The sequence below is a fragment of the Strix uralensis genome, chromosome 3, assembly GCF_047716275.1.
Source record: "Strix uralensis isolate ZFMK-TIS-50842 chromosome 3, bStrUra1, whole genome shotgun sequence".
NCBI lineage: Eukaryota > Metazoa > Chordata > Aves > Strigiformes > Strigidae > Strix > Strix uralensis.
Window position 1 is genome coordinate 97,446,756 of NC_133974.1, and position 16,583 is coordinate 97,463,338.

Below are 16,583 nucleotides of genomic sequence, written 5' to 3' on the forward strand. Positions count from 1 at the left end.
GTATGATTTCTGAGAACTCCAGTCTTCACAACAAAATAATAACCTAAGCATGTAGAAGCCCTGAATGAGCTATTCCTGCCCCAGGGTTTGCAGGTAAACTAGAATTCTAAAATACTGTTTATAGATTTAAATAATACTGAAGGTTTCATTTTTTACATTCTTTAGTCAATTCAGAAATAACTTTTGTGAGTGACAAAGCTTCACAATAAAAAAAAGCTTGCAAAGTTGTCTAGGTCCAAAATCATGCGCTTCTGCAATTACAGATAGATAGTGTAGACAGTGTGCAATGTTGTCTTTAAATTTAGTAAAGTGAGAAAATGAGAAACCTGCCTTAGCAGCTAGTATCCAAGGGAGTTTGTTGACACTGTGACGTTATTAGCTGATGAAAAGAATAATTTCACATGAACTGAAATGACTCAATAGTAAACTTCACTTTGAAAGATACTGAGGACCTCCTTTAGAAATTCTGGTCATACTCAACTTCTGAAGTAGTCGTGAGTTCTACTTTGCTTTTATTAGCATATAATAGTATTCATTCCCTGACATAAATTGTATTATGGATTGTGTATGATTTGAAGTAGTATCTGCACTATACATAAATTGTATTATGTATTGTTAAAACACTTTACATCCTTAGGGTGAAAGGTATTTTAACAAAGCATGTAGTACTACTTCAATGCTTTTATTTTTATATAATCTTCTGATGCTCCATGTCTTCTCTGTCACTCTTAGCCATGTCTCTTTTCTGGCTTAAAGAAGAATGTCAGATTTGCACTGGATTATCCCAAGGAAATAGCAAACATTACTTATAAGTTATATCATGAAGAGGTGTAGCCTTCTGAGTTAAAGTATGGGGTGTTCCCATTTGTAAGGCATTTTTCATTTTGCAAGTGCTTTGCAGAGGTCAGGTGTTGTTTGGGGTTTTTTTTAGCACAAACTCTGAAAGTGTAAGTCCTCTATGTATTTCCCTAGTCTGCAAAGACTGGGAAAGAATGGCTATGGCTGTTTCCTCTTAATTTACCCCAGAAACTGTTGTCAGAATTGGGTTAAAACACAGAATTTGTGGCTTCCAGTGCAGTGTAGTGACTTGACATTAAAGTGGAAGATCATAAACTATAAGCATGAACGTGTGAAGAAAAGATCTTGAAGAGGAAACAATCAATTTTAGTTTGTACAATATAAATATATTATTGTAGCTTGTTTTGTAGTTATAGTGATTTATCAAATGGCATTAACACAGCTTTGAAAAAGTTCATCATGCAAGTTGGAGGTTGCCAGTTGTGTCATTCAGTGACAGGGATGGAGGTGGTGAGGAAAATCAAACTGTTTGGTAGCATAGCCTCTTTCTTAAAGACTTTCAAGAAATCAAATTTTAAAGAACATGAAAGAAATAAAAGTACAGGATATGCAAGCATAGTCATGGATAACACAGAAGATTCCAAGAGAGTACTAATATTTATTGCTGATAGAAACAGTTAAATGCAATTAGAATAAAAACATTCTCAGCCAAAAATTAGAATATTTTCACCTTGAGCATAAATTCTTTTTCTGCAACCTGTTGATAGGTTAAATTATATTAAGTATTAAAACCACATTCTGTTATTTAGACGTACAAGATAATTATAACAGTTTCCTAATCATGGGCACACATAGGACAGTGTTAGCAGCCACTCCACTTACGATTCAATAAATAAAAAATTTTGTCCCATATATTGTATGAGTGAAAAGTTGCTAAATTGTTGAAGTGAATTGAATGAAGGAAGAGTTCTGTTAGAGTTCATTTAAATGTCAAGTCAATTAAAAGCTGATATTTTTGGGAGATCATTGCATATAATACAGAAGTTTTTTAAAAAAAGGAGAAAACCGTATTCCTCTATGGAAGAGCTTTATAAAAAAACACATACAAATACTGGCAAGACATCATAGTCTTCATCAGATTGAGTGATTATCAACCTATAATCTAGAAGTCTCAACATAACTAATAATAACAGGTGTCAGAAGGTTGGAGCAAACAAAGCATGAACACAGTTTATCTTGGTAAATATGTCTCTGTTGACCAGTGGTAGATCTTTGGCTTGCAAATAAGCCACCATTGACAGAAAGGTTTCTTTGAAGTAGTTCTCATCTCTTGTGAATTTTAATTTTAGTTCATTGAATGTCCCTCATTCAATTACTTATTTTAACCTTTTTTAGTTATCCTTTTAGAGTGTATTCATAGCAGTATTGGTTTTACACTGTCATAGGTGCTGCATTTAGTACCAGATACAAAACTTAGTTGGTGCTTTTGATTTTTGAAGAGATAGAGGGAGGAACTAGTTGAGAAAGAAAGCAAAGAGAGAAATTGCTTACTAATATTTTAAGAGCAAGGGAGCAGGAAAGAATTCATGCTATTTCATATTTTAATCCATTCTTTAATTATTCTTATTGAAAATTCTGATTAGTGCTTGAGGCAGTGTATTTTCTTTTTTTTCCTTTTTTTTTTTTTTTAACACTCTATAGGACTCAAGAGCCTTAATATAATTTCCAGAAAGAAAAGACTTAATTCAGGAAGCTATTCTAGATGTAGAATCCTAGTATCTTCAGTCTTATTAAAAGACAGAATGTAAATGATTTAAAAGCTGACAAGCTTTCTGAAAATGTCATTCTTCAGCTAAGAAGGCTAGTTTGTCAAAGCATTTAATATTTATTTGTAAATACATCTATTTGCAGATACCATTTTGGCCACTCCATTATCTAAGCACTCAACTTGCAGATTGCACTCAAGCCCTTAAACATTAAGTAATATTAATGAAAGCCTTGAAAAGTGATAAGGTATACTAACGTAAAGTTGGAATTTTCGCCTTTCAGTGACCATGTAAGTATTTGCAGTTCCTAAGGGAAAGAGGGCCTGCATTGAAGGAGGTTTATGGGATGCAAGTGTGTACATTTGATTCAGGCCTGACTGATGTCTCTATGTGCGGTATATGCATTCATAATCTCTTCTGGGAAAAGGGGAATCAGAGAACCATAGAATCTTTGTGAAAAGGATTTTTGCTCCAGTCTTTGTCTTGCAGCACATGCTGTAATGAAACTGCTCCGTGAACAAAATCCAAGCATCAGTGAAAACAAAATCCTGGGAATGCTTGTATTCACTTTTTGACCAACTAAGCACTGCTCTGAGTTGCAAATTATGAAATTTCCAGTTCCTTGTGCATCTATGGGGTCTCTGCTTTGATTTTAGCACAATGAAGACCTGTGGTTTTATTTTCTGCCTTTCATTTTTTGTTTTAAAAGTAGACCTGTGTCTGCCTTGTTACAGAAGGAACTTTTGTTATCTCTGATGCAAATAAGGGTTTGAAAGTGCCAATGTTTTCTTCTGAGAATTATTCCCAGTCTTCTCACTTAGCAAGGGCTGCCTTTGTGCGATATGATGCATAGCTCTGCTTCTCTCTGTTTTGAAGAGAATATATTACAATGAATATTGAATTATTTATGTTCGTAGGAACAAAACACACTTACCCAAATGCCTGTGGTAAAGATTCTAAAAGGGGCTGTAAAAAACCATCTGAGCAGATTCGTATCATCTTGTTAAATGAGTAAAGGTTTAATATGGTTCTTATTAGCTTGTCAAACCACAGTGGCTGTGTTTACACGAAAAGCTTATGTTCTTCTTGCCTTGCGTCCACATGTGAACGTATTTGGCTTACATAAAACCTGAGCTCACTAGGCCTCTTGGAGCATTTAGTGGGAGCACCAGACCAGACTTGTAGCATTCCACATCGTTTGTGAACATAAGATAAAGCCAATTTCAAGATCTGAGCAAGAATGCCCCTTAATCATGCTGTGTACACATGGAAATCAGTGTCAGAAGCCAGATGTATGAAAGAAAAACATTTTTCTCCTCTAACTTTCTGCCTCCCTCGGGCATTCTTATCAATGACCCAAATGCTCAACTTCATATCCAGAGGTTTTCCAGCATGTTGCTCTCATTTCATTTCTGAAATTTTTTTGCAAGTTTTCTATCCCTTCAGTACTCTGCATTTCTCATTCTTCATGTAAGCTAATCAAATGTGATGCTGATGATGCAGGGGACAGGATGTCTCTTACATAAAATGTTTCTCCAGATAGAAGAGATCCACAAATGAGGATTACTGTCTGGCCTAAGGAGAAGGGAAAAAATTTGATTATGTGGGAGAAGTCTGCACCACAGCACTATTTTAGCACAGAGGCAAAAAATAGCATGCTTACAAAATGACTATGTCACTGGAAGTGTTAGGCATTAAGCAATATCAGGAAAAGATTAACAATAAAAGATAATTACTGTAATTTGACTAGTAGATTAGGGAACATAAATAAAATAAGGAACAATGTAAGCAAGTGCAATCATAAAACATAAAAGGCTGCAAGTTACAGAAAATGACTGTTGTTCTTCAGAAAAAGGTGAAAACAGCAGGCAGGAAAGCGATGGAGTCGTACAGTTTTTTGAGACTCATTTTTCTGCTTCATGATAAAGTCATTGCTGCTTAGCTGGGCTTAGTACAAGTACTAGAAAATTACCTGCCATGTGAACAGTCATAATATAGTAAACTGGATGTTATTGAATGAATGTCAGAAGATTGATAAGAAATTATAGGTATATAGGACATACATTTGTAAATATAACTGATACCATCTTGGAACAGTTATTTATGTTACCCACTTTATGGACAGATGATAAGAGAAGATTCACATGGATTTGTGATAAATATTCTGTACGATGAGATTGTTTGGGATCTCCATCACTAAAGCAGAGTGGATTATAAAAGAGCAGATCAGTATCTTAAATGGTGACAAGCACTGTGTACCATACCACACAGGCTTCAGTGCAGAGGAATTTCCAGCAATCTTCACCATAAATAAATCCTCGATTCTTTCACTAATTTATTGAGTCCTACTGTTTCAGAGGATATTACTGCTCACAGTGTACCAGCGCTCTAGTCGTCTTTTTCTTGTTTATGCACAAGTTTGTAATTTCCAGCTCCTATCTTCATGCTACATGTAACACATTTTTAGTTTCTTTGAGACAGCACTTCAAGTCAATATATTTTTCACTTGCAGTAGAAGAGCCAATGCCCAGTATTACTTTACTTGCTACTTAGAAGACCCTCAATATATTCATAGTTAGGGTGGTTATAAATATATAAGCAAAACAAGTAATGCCATTAAAAGCATGTTTCTGAAGAACAGGAAGTTGAAAAGTAAATTTTCAGATCGCAGACTCAACTTTCCATCCTTCACAGTCCATGTGAAGGAGAAATGGGGAAATGGGGATAATGTATCATTTTAAACAAGTTCCCAGTTTTATGTTGGCATCTCAGATCAGTGCAGGATGAAAAAGTGTTGCAATTAGGTTACAGTTCACTCTCTTTTTCAGTCAAAATCTTGTTCTGCCTTAGTTGTGACAAGTATCCAGCCTCTTTCACACTTGCACTTCTTCCTGAGATCTATACAGAAGACAATGTCAGTAGGTTAGGCTACGTGGTCTTTCTCCTGGCATCTTAAACCATTTCTTTAATCTTGACTTGCTGCTTTTTTAACTTCTTTGCAAGTAAAAACAAAATAAGATTTCACAGTGTTCTCATTCTTTCCTTGTCTGCCCATGTTGCTTATCTACCTTTTTTGTTCAGTGATGTTTGCTGCTGCTCCATTTGTCTAGGTTTCTTTCCTACAACTTTTTCTGGTCATTTGGGGTTATTTTGGCTTGTTCTTTCCTCATCGCATTTAAATCTCTGTGAAACTCTTTTTTGACTTTCCTTCACTTCTCACTCAGATTTCTCTTAATTTGCTGCCAAGATTCCTTTAAGAAATAAGCAAAATGCTTTGGAAATACATATTTCTTCATTGTAAGTGTCCTTGCTGCAACCCATTCTCTTCCTCCCCTGTCGTTCAGTCCCTGCTTTTCAGTTCCTCACTGTGTTGTATAGTGTGAAATACTGGACTGCAAAAGTTCTTTGGGACAGGAGCCATGGCCTCCTATTTAAACTGTGAGGCATCTAGCAACTTCTTCAGGTCTTCTTATAACTGTTTTCCTTAAATAATACTGCGCTGATGGATAATTAATATTAGTAACTAATACATACGGGGGGGGACACGACCCAAACTACATTTTTGAGATTGTATAAAGTGTCTCTAAATTCAGTTCTTATGTGTTTTGTTATGGATTCACATTATTATTTGCCCAAATGACTGAGCATATTACATTTGCCATACATGTTGCTACTGGAGTTTTTTGCAGAAGAACTGAGGAGGACTTAAAGGTGGTAAGTTGCAACTCAAAAGCAACATCTGTCAGAATTGTTGAGCCTTAGAGAATCATACTCTTTATAGCATGTGGAACTTTTCATATTCTCTTTTTGAACCTGTTCGTACTGTATTATGAAAAATAGTTCTGTATTTTAAGCATAAGGGGTTTTTTAATACTTTGAATCAGTTTGAAATATATTGCTTTTATACTTTTTACTTTGGTTTTATATTGTCAGAATGAGTAAGTGACCAAAACTTCTGTACTGTGCAATGTTTTATAGTGATATTGTTGACACCAGTTAAGCTAACCTGTATTTTAAACCGCTGCACACATGGCAGCCTTGCTGATAATTTCTGTTGCACTTGCTTGGACTTTTCCTGAAGTTTGTACCTTGAGGTATGATGGAGGTCCCAGGTTCTGCTGGGCTGCCTGCCTGCCTAGGCTGTCTGTTGTAAGCTACAGATCAGTTTTTAAAAGTGGGTCCCCTTATCCAGACAAGAAAGCATTGTGATGACTGTTGTAGGCAGAGTGCTTGCGTACCGCATGCTACCGCTGTGTAACTTGAAGTGCTGGGTAATGAATGTTACGCTCACATGGTTTTGTTTCTTCAGAGAATGCAAGGTCTGAGTACAGTGGAGAGCTTCCTTTTCTATCACTGGCAGCCCAGGTTGGAAATCTCTCAGTCTCTTTTATGCAGAACCTTTCTGCATATAAAGACCCATTAAGCAAAGAAAATACCCCTTCAGTCCTGATTTATCCAATACAGAGGAAATACTAGCATTTTCAGACTTTTATACTGTCAAGTAGCAGTAAGAAAAACTTTATACTGCAAGAGTATCTGTTCTTTCTCCTTCTAGCTCTGAGTCTGGCCAGGGAAGGGAAGAAAAGAAATGTATTATAATTTAATTATAGGGTTAGCTATCTATTCATCTTGTGCTTCTTGGATTTTTCTTCCTTGAGGAGGACTAGAATCCTGGGGACAGAGCTCCTGTCCCCATAAATCTTTCAATACTGGATCACCCAAGCTATAGTTTGTGTATAAGTCTGTTAGGTCAAAGTCTGCTAGAACCCAGAATCTCTTCAGTTAATGTAAATCTTTCCTTGGTATAGCTACTTTGTCTAAAATTGGAAATACATTATAGAAAACTGTGCTTTTTTTTGATAATTTTACCTGCAGCAGAATACAGAAATTGGAATAACCCAAACAAAGCAGTATTCATTAGCACTGACAGTTGACTTCATCCCCCAGCTTTTATACTATTCTATGAATGTTATTAAACTTCAGTGTACTTCAGTATAAGCATCTGGATGTTATAGGTGGGCAAGCAGAGAAGCAGACTGGTTGCAATAATTTGCTAGAACATATGAAGTCAGCAGAAGAGCTGCAAATAAAGCTCAGCAAGTCTGACTTGCAGTTTTCTGCGCAGTCTGTGAAACTAAAATACATTTGGGGTTTAGTGTTTGCTTTTTACAGTGATTATTTCATATTTTTTTCCAGTCACTAGTCAGGAGGAGCTCAGAGGTATTTACTCTGAATCTCTAGTAGGTCAAGGAAAAAAAGATGGTATTATCCTTTCAGCTCTAATGGCCAGATTTTTAGTCTGAGTTTGACCAGAATTGTTCCTCCAAATAAGTAGATTTGGCATAGTTTTCCTTCTAGGTCTATTTGTGACTGTATTTTTTTTTTCTGTACACTCAACAATGTAGATACCTCAGATTATATATATTAGCTGAAAACATACATTTCCATTTTACCAACGTTGAAGCAGAAATAATTACAAGTAAAAACTGGAAACTTTTTTTGGACACACTTTACCTTGTAGTAGATTTGAGTGGACAAGCAATATGTTAATTATGTTTGCTTTAAATGGAATATTACTAGAAAGGGGAGTAAACACTATCACAAACCTAGACTGACCAATTTTTCTGTAACAAGAGTAATGTTCTGTTATTTTACTGTTAAGCTCCGTATTGCTGATCGAAGCAATATCCCAAGGCTTCTGCCAAGCACCGTTTTGTTTGTGTGATAGGGAGGATTTGGTTATGGTTGAGCCAGTCTGAAAAATGGTAAACTGACAGCAAATCTGGGATCATGGTTTGTAAGGCAGCTTTTGTGGTCACGTGCTTTTATTTGATGTGGTTCCTTGTGTCTCCTGTGCCAAATGGTGTAATGTACTAAAGTGATGAAACTGCAAAAGAAAAAAAAAAAAAGTCAACCATTTACTTCAGCAACAAAGGAGAAGGAGAACAGGGAAGGAGATCAAAGCCCATAACATGAGTCTCAAAAGAGGAAAAAAGAGCAAAAAGAAGGGTATTTCTTTCCACATGCTTCAGGCTACTCTTGCTTATAGCCATCATGAGTAATAAACCCTTTAAATGCTTGTGTAGATCTGCAACATGCTTCAGTTTCAAAATAAGGCAGGTGAAAACTTAGAGAGTTAAGAAGGGTGTATCCTGGTAAAAGCAAGGGCTATAGTCTATAAAGTCTAAAGTCTACTTTCCATCACTAGTACATAGATTCGAACATGTTTTAACATTGGCCACGCTGAGAGAAAAGCTCTTAGTTATTTTAAACTGGTATAAAGTCTTTCCTTGGAGAGGAAAGATTCTTTATTTACATTTTCAAAGCTAGACAAACCTTCAACTGTATTGTTCACAATCATAGAAATTGTCATTTCCCTATTTTATGTGGGTTTTGCAGAAAGAATACATTGGATTAGGAACACTGTTGAGTGCAATTGGTATTATGAACTACTTTCTTTGGTATGAAGCTCTTTAATGCTATGTTCACACTGTGTTCAGGGATAAGAATGGTTCTTCTTCCAGTGCTGGACCTCCTTCCCAAATACGCTTTTTTCACTCCTTCCTCCCTTGGAGCAAAAATAACTGCCATTGTGCAAGGTACCTCCTTTTAAGAGCCTGAAACTTTTCCTTAGATGTTCATTTCTTTGTGATACTTCTTTCAGAAGAAAGCTTATGCAGTTTTGGGGGTGGGGAATGGTACCACATAAAGGCAAAATAGAGTGAGAGAGAGCAAAATGTAAAGACAGTATTACATGTGTACAGGTGCTTAACTGTAGTACCATAACCTGTGTTAGCACATAACTTTATGAACGGCAATATTTTTATTCTTGTGGGACCCTGCAAGATTTAGGGAGTAGTCTGAAATAATCCTCATTTTTCAGACTTAGCTCAAAAGTTTCCCAGCAATCTAGAGAAACCTGCTTTTTTCTGCTTGGAGAAAGGGGGGAGCAAAATGGGTTGCAGGGAGGAGGTGGGGTGAATGCAAGGAGTTCAGGGGACCTAGGCAGGCCCAAGAGAACATGAGGAGAGTTGTATGGAAGCAAGTAGGGTAGGGATGGGAGTAGGAGCATTTTCTTTGTGCCTGTAAGTGTGCCTTGCCAAACCACCCAGGCTTCTGAGCTTGGGACTTGGGAGCACCCTTCTTGTCTAGTGAAGTGTTGTTTTTAAGGAAGGGGAAATAAGTGATTTTTTTACACATAAATAAGAACAAAACCAGTAACTTCTGTAAACCTGTGAATTAATGCTATGGCTTTTTTTTTTTAAAGGATCATTTCTTGAGAAAGACATTTTAATGTAATTATAAGCTATTAAGAAATGGGAAGGAATTTTGCATTTTGTATGCAGGCCTGAATAAATAGATCCATTGAAAGACAGACAGAGCAAGTCACTTGGAATGCACCAGTCAACAGCAGAAATGTAAACACACTCCAGCTACGCTCTCTGCACTTGTATTTCAGTGTGTCACGGAACAAAACTGCTATTAATACAGGCTGACTGCTGCTCTTGTTGAATTCAGTATTGAATCCTTCACAAAATCCAGCTTTAATTCACAGATCGTGGATCAGAACTGCATTGTGTCCTGGAAACCCAGGAAGGCAGGAACTTGCTGCAAAGGAGTCTCTGGTCCATCTTAAAATGAGGCATATGAAATTGGTTTGCAGAGCTGAGTAGATTTAGAGTAACAGCAAGTGAATAAAATGCCGAGTCCAACAGATCTTTGTCTCTGTGTTCCAACGTGTTCATGCAATCTTACCTCATAGATAGGTAGATCTACCATGTATTTATCTTCATCCGGTACCAGTCTTAATGAAATAACATTCACTAAGATTGTTGCTTTGTGAATTATTCTGATAGTGGCTTTCTATAATTCATCATAGAATTTTAACCTTTAAAGAGTAGCAGGTTACTGGAAAAAAATTGTGTAAAAATCAAACACAATTCAGTTGGTTGTGCTGAAACTGGACTTACTGTGGAAATGTAGGGTAGCAATATTAAATAATTTGTCTGTGTTTAAAAACAAAATAGCTTCCCCATCATCTTTCTTGATGGGTGTTTGTTTGTTCGTTTGTTTTTGTCGTCTTGATACAATGAATGTCACCAGACTTGATAGTGTGATGTTACAGTTGTTCTTATTCCTGGGTATAAAAATGTGTTTTATTTATGAGGAGTGTATAACAGTGATACCAAGAAGGAAAGCTTAATCACAGAAGTAAGATCTGTTCTTCAAGAGCTTGGCTATCTGGAAAGCAGGTCTGGCATGCAGGAATCTTCAGCTTGCACTGATGGAATCTCTTGACAAATAGAATTTCTTTGACTATAGAAGACTTGTTCTGGCATTTTTCTTTTTCTATTTCTTTTCTTTTGGACTGGGCTTTGAGGGACATCAAAAAGCAACATTAGATACTGAGCTGCATGCTGAAATTCCCTTGTCTAGTTTTCTCCATTTTACATATTTCCTTGCACCTTTTACAGGTGCTTCTTATATTACGTTGAGTAAGTCACTCTTTCTTCAGCTGCGGGTTTATTATAGGGTCAAAGGAATTATAGCCTCTTGCCCTGTCTCATGATTGTGAGGTACTGCAAGTATGTTCCTTTGGCATGACAGAGGCATAGTACAGCACAGTCAAATCACTGAGCAATAGCTTCCTTGCATGTTTAAAAATAAAAGATAAATATCAGTTTCATAAGGCAGATGAACTTTAATTGCTGGATGTTTATAGAAAGTTTTGAGATGGTCAGAGGCAAGGTCCTGTGCAAATGCAGTATTTTATTAAAATATTTAATAAGCAGATTCTCTGACCCAGTAGAGGGAACAAAGATGCCTGTCCACTCTTAATTTTCCCTGCCCATAATTATTTCTACAGAACATAAATTACATATTGTACGGCTTTATTCTGTTTTCAGAGGATAATTATACTAGAAATTCCAGCCTTCTTTCTGTGGAGGGACCTCTTTCTCAGAAACCACACCTTGTAGCAGTCTGTTTTTCATTTGAGAAGGGTTGAACTCCCATTTATGTCAACAAGTTCTTATGGATTGACTACTTTCAAAAGATGGATACAGGTAAAATGGGAAGCCCTTATTCACAAATCATAATAATTCAGTCTGGAAGATGTATTGTAAGCTGATGATATAGGAGTGGAAGCTTTTTTGCATGTGAAATCTGTTAGACGTTGCTCCTAATTTAATGCCTACTATTGTAACTGAGAGAGGAGCCTGTAATTCCTGTTGTAGTCATCTGAGCGTCTCCAGTGGTATCTTGATGCTTGGACTTGGTTGCAAATGAGGCAAGGCAGGATGCAAAACGGACAGTACCATTTGCTCTGTGTATGAGATTGGAGGCTTTTAGGGATATATTTACAGAAGCCTTTAAGGAGTTTAATAAACTGAAAGCCAGGGTCTTAAAGTAAGGTTCACAACCCACTTGTAACATACCAGGAGGGACAAATCTTTTGTTCTCTAACATTAAAGACTGATGGACCCAGTATACTTTCAGTTTCCTAAGAGCAAACTACTGTTTCAGAAATGTTCCAACTTAGTAATATTCTAATAGTCACGCTTCACTGTTTTTAGCATCCACAAGTAGCAAAATTACATTCCCATTTGAGTAATTTTAGTAAGGGGGTGGCAGCAAGGAAAGAGAGTTCTGTTTAAAAAAAAAAAAATACTGTTCAAGTCTTACTTCTGCTGGAAAAGTTTGTTTGTTTTTTTATGTAGCTGTAGTGTACTCAAGGCTTTTTTTTTTTTTTTCATCATTGCATATGCAAAATCCAGACCTGCAGAACTGTTCCATGTGGTGAACAGTCTGCTGAACCCAGACTGTTTTGCCTGAGTAGCAGATTTCCATATACCTCATTATGAATTTGGGTTTTTTTGATTTATGTAGGCTCTGTTCCTTCAAAGGGATGTACAACCATAGACCTTTATACCTACCAAAGTGATATCTTATCAAGTACTGAGGAAAATAGAAGGGCACGTCCCTTTAGAGAGTAAGAGCCTTATTTTTCAGAGAAGAACCTTCTTTCTAGCCATTCTAATCTTTTGTGGAAACGGCATATAAACAGGAGGCCACAAAGTAACTTAGCTTTTGAAACTTTTTAATTGTACCCAACAAGGTTCTGGATGTTTAGTGAAAAGCGTGTAATGCAAATTTATATCCCTTTTGATTGGTAAAAGACCAAGAAAGATTTAGGTCAGTACTGCTAAAAGAAAGTAGCGTGGACTTCAGCTGATTGTTGCCTTAAATAACCTGGTTTAAATAAAAAGTGCTAGATCCTTCCACACCAACAAAGCCATTATCCTCGACAATAGCGGGCATGTTTGTCTTCCATCCTGTGATAAAGGCAGTTGATTAAGGTGCCTAAATATATCTCTGAAGCTATCATATTTCTGTGGATTCTTACCATTCAGATTTCCAGTCTGTGCATGGACAAAGTTAATATCTTTGTTTGTATGATTTCCTTCTGGGAATTAACAAAACCATAGAATCGGGGAATATAATCACAAAACAATGTAGACTAGAGAGAATCTCTGGAGGTTATCTGGCCAAACCCCTCCTCAGAGCAGCGCCAGCTTAGATCAGCGTGCTCATGGCAGTTGTTCTGCTGGGCTTTGAGCACCTCCAAGGATGGAGATTCCCCAGCCCCTCTGGGCCTGTCTTCCAGTATTTTATTGCTTTCATTGTGAAAACGTTTTTCCTAATAGCTAACCAGAACTTCCTTTGTTGCAACATGTCTATATTGCCTTTCATCCCGTCACTGTGCACTTCCGAGAAGGCTCTGTCTCCATCTTCTCTATATTTTTCCATTAGATAATTGAAGGCATCAATATACCTTCCATAACAATATGCCTTCAACTCCCCTCTTCAATATCCCCCACCCCCCCGGTGTTCTCTGAAGACTGAACAAACCCATTTCTTTCAGCATCCCCCCCTTACATTGTGTACGTAATAATCTTATGGACCACTGCCACCTTGATCTAGTAGATTAACATCTGTGTTGTACTGAGAGGCCCAAAACTGGAGTAGATGGCATGGCTGACATGCATCTGGCCATCTCTTACTCCTCAGTCCAAATTATTTTGCTTGATCTTAGCTGGTTTGACTGAAGGTGAGTTTTTGAATAATTCAAGACTCAGAGTCCTCTCTTCCCACAATAACAAGGTATCTTAACTACAGTTCTCTGCATCTTACTGATGAGGGCTAAGAAACAGAACTGTTTACAATGAAAAAGCTATTTCCTGAGAGAATGTTTTGAGTTAGTGATACCCTTGATTAAAGTAGTTTATTTACATTGGGTCATGGTATAACCTGTTTTTACAAATGGTACCATTCAATATTTTTTATATCACCACAGCATAAAAAACACTTCCTCATCATGGCCCTTTGACTTTAAGCACAGGTAAAGAGGACAGTGTAGAAAGCACTTTCAAATCCCAGGGACTGTACGTGTAATGTACTGTTAAATTAACATCTATTTCTAGTGCGCTTGGAGGATCATCTGCCCTTCACATCCCAGCCTTTCCTGGTGGAGGTTGTCTTATCGACTATGTACCCCAAGTATGCCAGCTGCTAACAAACAAGGTAAGTTAGTAAAGAGTACTCAATTTTCCTTTCCCTTATATGCTGTACTGTATTGCAGTAATACGCTATAGCATTTCTATAGACATAGTTTTTCTTCTGCCAGGTAGTTGAAGCAGGGCATACTTGTGAACTACACAAATACCTTCTTGGTAAGAGTTGAGCACCTAAGCAGGGCATTGAATATAATGACTCTTTTAGGCAAACAAGAGTGTTTGGGATCAGAGCCTGGAGAGGATTTTTCTTAGTGTGTGTGACATGTTAGGATTTAGGATAAAATTTATTGTATCATACAACTCTACATTGCAGCAAACTATTTTACTAGTAAATACAATTGTGTAGTTTGCATGTTATTTTTCTAGCTGGAAGTTTTCATACCGTAGTCATCATTGTAGGTTTTCAGTATTTTCAGTGATTTTCTTCTCACATGTTTCATCCAAATGAACTGAATCAGCAGTCTATTTGGATGTTTATACAGTAATAGCTACTTAAGGTTGATGAAAAGGTTGTGTTCTGGTTAGCTTACTGTTTAAACAAAAAAGAGTGAGTGCAGTATTTTGAAAGCTTCTCCATTTAAGTGTAATTTTCAAAAGAAAGCTTAGGGGCCGACATCTAGGAATCTGCCTGTTACAGATCTCCTCTTTGTATTTGTATGTTATTTTTACCTTCAGTTGTCCAAATGAGGAAAATAATTTTATCTTTTAGAAAAAGTTTTTCAAAATGTGTTTCCATAATTATATTGGAATCTATCTTTAGAGTTGGTTTTGTTGTGGTTCTCTGTTAAAATTACTTTCTGTTTTTAAAATCTACAAGTACACAGGACTGTTTTTATCCTTTCTTAAACAAAGTCACTTAAGCAAACTTATCATATGTTTTTCCAAAATAACACTTCAGATCCTACACAAAGCCTTCAAAATAATCATAGTTTTTTATGAAATAAATTTATAAATAGAATTTATCTTTGAGGGGTACAAGATAGCTCTCAGCAATGATTATATCAAGGCTTTTTCAAAAAATTTAGGAAAGCATTTGCCAGCCAAGGAATTCTAGTATTACCATAGCCAAGAAAAATACTCTTCCTGTTCTTTTCATGTTCAGTGGGGAAAAAATGGTTTTTAAAATGTTAGTTTTCATTCTGGAAGGCAAAGGGATTCACATATGGAACCATACTGTAAGTCTTGAAGTAACCAGTTGTAAACCAGATGCTCTTGCAGCCTGACAACACGTGCGCTGTTTCTGTTATGGGTCAAACCCTGTTCACACTGTTCTGCTAAGTAATCCCATTCAAATCAATAAGAAAACATACATGGTGCAAGGAGGATTTTGCCTTAAGTCTTCCAAGTTTAGCATTGTTGGATTTTCTCTGTGCCAGGATGGAAGCCTTTCAAAACCCAGAATGCCTCAGAAATTGATGCTCGCAGTTGAGTAGGTGTCTCCCTGAGTCAGCATGAAACCACTGAGAGAGATTACTGTTAAGAAGATTTTGTTGGAGGTGCAGTCTTCAGAAAACATCCAAGATCAGTTGTGAAATTTTTTTTTTCTTTCCTTTTATAACCAGAATATTATTTTGACACTTAACCAACTGTCAGTTCAGGTAATTATGATTTGCCTATCGCAGCTTCCTGCTCAAATTTCATCAAGGCAAGGTCGTGCGTTTCTTTTCTTCACTCTATCTTGTGCAGTTAAACAGCATTTCAATGTATTGTGAAAGTTTCACTCAGAAGTGAGTGAAGAGATTTCTTTTCAAGATTTTCGGTGTGCAAGATCCACTGTTGGTTTTAGAGGCATTTTAGGATTCTTTAGGGAAATCATGAAAGCTAAATGTAGGATTCAGAACAATTACCATGTCAAACATCAGTCTTCCTTAATGAGGAATATATGACAAATAGGGAGCATTGGCTTTTTTATGGTTTTATAGCTCTGGATTTGTTTCTGTCTTTCTTTTTTAAGGTACAATATGTTATTCAGGGATACCATAAGAGAAGAGAGTATATTGCAGCTTTCCTGAGTCACTTTGGAACGTAAGTTTTCTTTTGATGCATTATTTTCTGTAGCATGGGGAAAAGTGTGTTTTCTGCATATAGTCTTTGGTTGTGTGACTGCTGTCCACTGGATAAGATGAAATCTGGTCATTTTTCACAGAATCGCATGTATAGATTGTCTCTCTGTAGCGATACTGGAATGAAGTTCAGTGTTACTTCACTTCTATGCCAGTTGCTGATCTGATTTTGGTAGAAAATAGCTGATTATGGGAAAAGGACAGTAGGGATTTTCTCCTCATGTGAAAGAAATGTGCTTATCTCTGAATAAATGACTGGAGGGGTCTTACAGTAATAGGCAATGACTGAGGTGGGAGGATAGGAAGGTGGGTATGGTTCCAAGCCTTGCAGGAGCCAGAAACCACTGCTTGGCATAAAGGCAGGACTGGGAGACAAGCTG

General features: G+C 36.8%; 1 protein-coding gene across 3 annotated transcripts in view; it reads left to right on the forward strand.

The window, feature by feature from the left end:
• The window catches only part of BABAM2 (BRISC and BRCA1 A complex member 2), a 178,668-nt gene that overhangs the window by 121,828 nt on the left and 40,257 nt on the right, over positions 1–16,583 (forward strand). For all 3 annotated transcript variants that reach the window (XM_074863510.1, XM_074863512.1, XM_074863511.1), the window contains 2 exons: positions 14,048–14,147; positions 16,095–16,165. In XM_074863510.1, coding sequence (XP_074719611.1) covers positions 14,048–14,147; positions 16,095–16,165 — 171 coding nt within the window. The remainder of the gene's footprint in view (positions 1–14,047; positions 14,148–16,094; positions 16,166–16,583) is intronic.